The 3277-nt window shown below is 59.3% G+C and overlaps 1 protein-coding gene across 1 annotated transcript in view; it reads left to right on the top strand.

The window, feature by feature from the left end:
- The window catches only part of ARMC6 (armadillo repeat containing 6), a 16208-nt gene that overhangs the window by 12006 nt on the left and 925 nt on the right, over positions 1-3277 (top strand). Inside the window, 3 exon segments of the mRNA XM_010847271.1 lie at positions 496-641; positions 1616-1747; positions 2099-2236. Coding sequence (XP_010845573.1) covers positions 496-641; positions 1616-1747; positions 2099-2236 — 416 coding nt within the window.

Here is a 3277-nt window from a genome sequence, read left to right as displayed (position 1 = left end):
CCATCCTCAGTCAGGCCTATCCTCCCTGGTGCCTCTGAACTTTGTCTGCAGCATCTGTGTTTCATTTTCGCCTGGGTCAACTCTATCCATATGTCCTTCTGCAGTTTCTAGGTGTCCTGTTGCACTTAGAAAGGTCATTCCCAACCCAAGATCATAAAAATAGTCTCGGATGGTTTATTATAGCACTATTATGGTTTTTCTTTTTTTAGTCGAGATCATCAGTCGTTCTGGAATTTATCTGGGGCATAGCGGAGAGGAAGGCACATTCCCGTGTCTTCCCCAACAGCCAGTAGGGGGCACCACAGGCCTGGGCAGCCCCAGTGGTCCTTCCTCTCCCCTGCCTTATCGTCCACCCCAACAGGCAACCACCCACCAGGCACAGGGGTCAGGCTGCCCTGGCAGAGCCGGATTCGGGATTCCTAGCAAGAGTGCTGGCTCAGAGCCAGGGCTGGTTCTCTGCTCCTCACCCTGGGGTTCCCCTTCCCCCCTCTGCAGTGTTCCCCGACAATCCCAGCATCCTGAGCGAGCTCTGCAGCACCCTGTCCCGCCTGGCTGTCCGCAACGAGTTCTGCCAGGAGGTCGTCGACCTCGGGGGCCTCAGCGTCTTGGTGGCCCTGCTGGCTGACTGCAATGACCACCAGGTGGGCGTCCACAGCTGTCTCAGGGTGTGAAGTCCCTTTGCCTGAGTTTCCCTTATTTATTCTTGGCTGCTCTGTGTCTTCATTGCTGTGCTCAGGCTTCCTCTGGTTGCTGCGGTGAGCAGGGGTTACTCTAGCTGCAGTGCATGGGCTTCTCATTATGGTGGCTTCTCTTGTTGCAGAGCACAGGCTCTAGGGCACACGGCTGAGTAGCTGTGGAACACGGGTTTAGTTGCTCCTCAGCCTGTGAAACCTTTCCAGGCCAGGGATTGAACCCCTGCCCCCTGCATTGGCAGGTGAATTCTTAACCACCGGACCACCAGGGAAATCCCTCGCCTGAATTTCAGTCTGTCGTTTTTCTCGATATCTGGGAAAGGATCTGGGTCTCGCAGTGAACTCGGCCCCTCTTGGCCCTGGTCAGCCAGACAGGCTTGCATCAGAACATGCTGGCCTTATCTGCAGAGCCCAGAATCAAAGTTCGGTTTTTGCTTGTCAGAACCTGTGAGAAGGAACTAAAGCTTAGGGGGAAAACAGACCCACCCACCCTCTCTCACCGTCCTTAAGCACCTTTGTATTTTCAATCAGCAGTGAGAGAAGCAGAGTGGGTGTGGTGGGGGCAGCTGAAGGGCGTGGTGCTTGAGCGAGGCCACCTGTGCTCTGGGTGCTGACCTGAGCCACACACCCCTCTGTGTCTGGGGGTGGTGATCAAAGTCATCCAAATGCCTGTCCTGGACTCAGGTGGCCAGAACCACACGGCCCACCTCCCCAAGCCTCCCCTGCCTTCTCTACACAGCGAGTGATAGATAAGCTTGCTGTTTCATGCTGCCTGCACACCCCGGAGTTGTCCCCTGTGTGTTCAGACAGCAGACATTGAAACAGCCCCACGCCCCGCTCAAGACCCCCTCCCACCATCCCGCAACCAAGCACCTGATGCCTGGGTGCTGCTGGGGGTAACCTGTGCATTGCTGTCTTTCCAGGAGCTGGTGAAGCAGGTGCTGAGTGCTCTGAGGGCCATTGCAGGCAACGATGATGTGAAAGATGCCATCGTCCGCGCCGGCGGGACCGAGTCCATTGTGGCCGCCATGACCCGGCACCTGGCCAGTCCCCAGGTACCCACCCCAGGGCCGGGGGCACACAGGCAGGGCCACATGGCTGGAATGCCAGATCAGTACCTGTAGCCACGTGATGGCCTTTCCCATCTCGGGAAGCCAACCCAGGCCTAGGGTGAGGCCAGCAAGCCAGAGGCTGAAGGCAGGGTGAGTGAGGGCCAGGGTGGCGCGAGACTCACTCCTAAGAGCTTGGTTGGTGCCTCCCGGTATCGTTTCTGTTACTGCTGGTCGGTACACACGTAGGCGCACGTGGTCTGTCCCAGTGAGGTCACAGAGCACTCACTGAAAGAGCTGGTCGGGGCGGGGGGGTTCGTCTGCCTCCTCTTAGCCATCCCCGTGACCCCCTTGCAGGTGTGCGAGCAGAGCTGTGCAGCCCTGTGCGTCCTGGCCCTGCGCAAGCCAGCGAACAGCCGCGTCATCATGGAGGGCGGCGGGGCCCAGGCCGCACTGCAGGCCATGAAGGCACACCCTCAGGAGGCTGGCGTCCAAGTAGGCATGGGCAACAGGCGGAGAGGACGGGAGCCTGGTGGGCAGGTGGGGCGAGAGGCCAGCCAGCAGGTCCTGGGGTGGGCAGAGCAGAGGGTGCAGGCCCTCTTTGACCTGGCCCATTACCACCGTGACCCAAGCCTCCAGGGTCTCCTTCCTTCTCAGCTCCAGTGTCCTGCATCTCCATCCCAGCCTCCAAAAACGTGCCTAACTCTGCCCGCTATTGTCCTCTCTCCTGTTCCGTTGGTCTTCCTGCATTTGATCTTGCCTTTTCCTAACAGTCTCTTTAGAGGGATATTGGTGGGGGGAGTTGGGTGGACCCGCAGAAGGGGCCCTGCTGGGATTCATGGAAGCTTCCTGGCCCCACCTTAGGCTGCTGCTTTGGAGGTCAGTCAAGCTGAAGCATAGACAGGGCCATGCACACCCTTGTCAGAAACCCACCCTCCTCCCGCTCCCACTTTTCATACCATCCTGACTCAGGGACCTCCTGGTTGGTCTGGAGACGCACCAGGCTGAGTCCCACGGGAGGCCTTGGCTCCCTCCTCTAGGACGCTGTGCCCATGGCTGGCCTATCACCTTGCCCACTCCTGACCACCCTGGCCAGGCAGGCCCTCATTTCACCTGCTTCTCCCCGGCTTTCCCGTGTTGGGGTGCTTCTTGTAACTGCTGCCCAGCAGAGGCAGAGGGCCCAGATGCTAACTGAATGAGTCAACAGTGTGCTGACTGATGGACGCTGGGCACAGCCCCGCTCTTCCCTCTGTCTCCCCGCCCTCCTCCCCTGGCCAGGCTCTTGCCAGCACCCAAGGACATTGCTCAGAGGCTTTGAGTCCCACACCTGAGGAATCAGCCCTGCCTGCCCAACACTTGGCCACTGTGAGCTTCAGTCTCCTCACCTGGGAGCTGGGGGGTCAGCCCAGCCAGGGTGCCAAGAGGCTTAAGTGGAGGCATGGGCCTTGCCTGATGAGTCAGAGCCCAGGCACCTGCTGCCTGCTGCCAGTGGTTGTGTTGTGTTATGATGACCCCAAGGTCAGGGTGGACCCCACC

This window comes from Bison bison, unplaced genomic scaffold (assembly GCF_000754665.1).
Source record: "Bison bison bison isolate TAMUID 2011002044 unplaced genomic scaffold, Bison_UMD1.0 scf7180017864248, whole genome shotgun sequence".
NCBI lineage: Eukaryota > Metazoa > Chordata > Mammalia > Artiodactyla > Bovidae > Bison > Bison bison.
The sequence above is the reverse complement of the archived record's forward strand: the minus strand, read 5'-3'. Positions and strand labels throughout refer to the sequence as shown.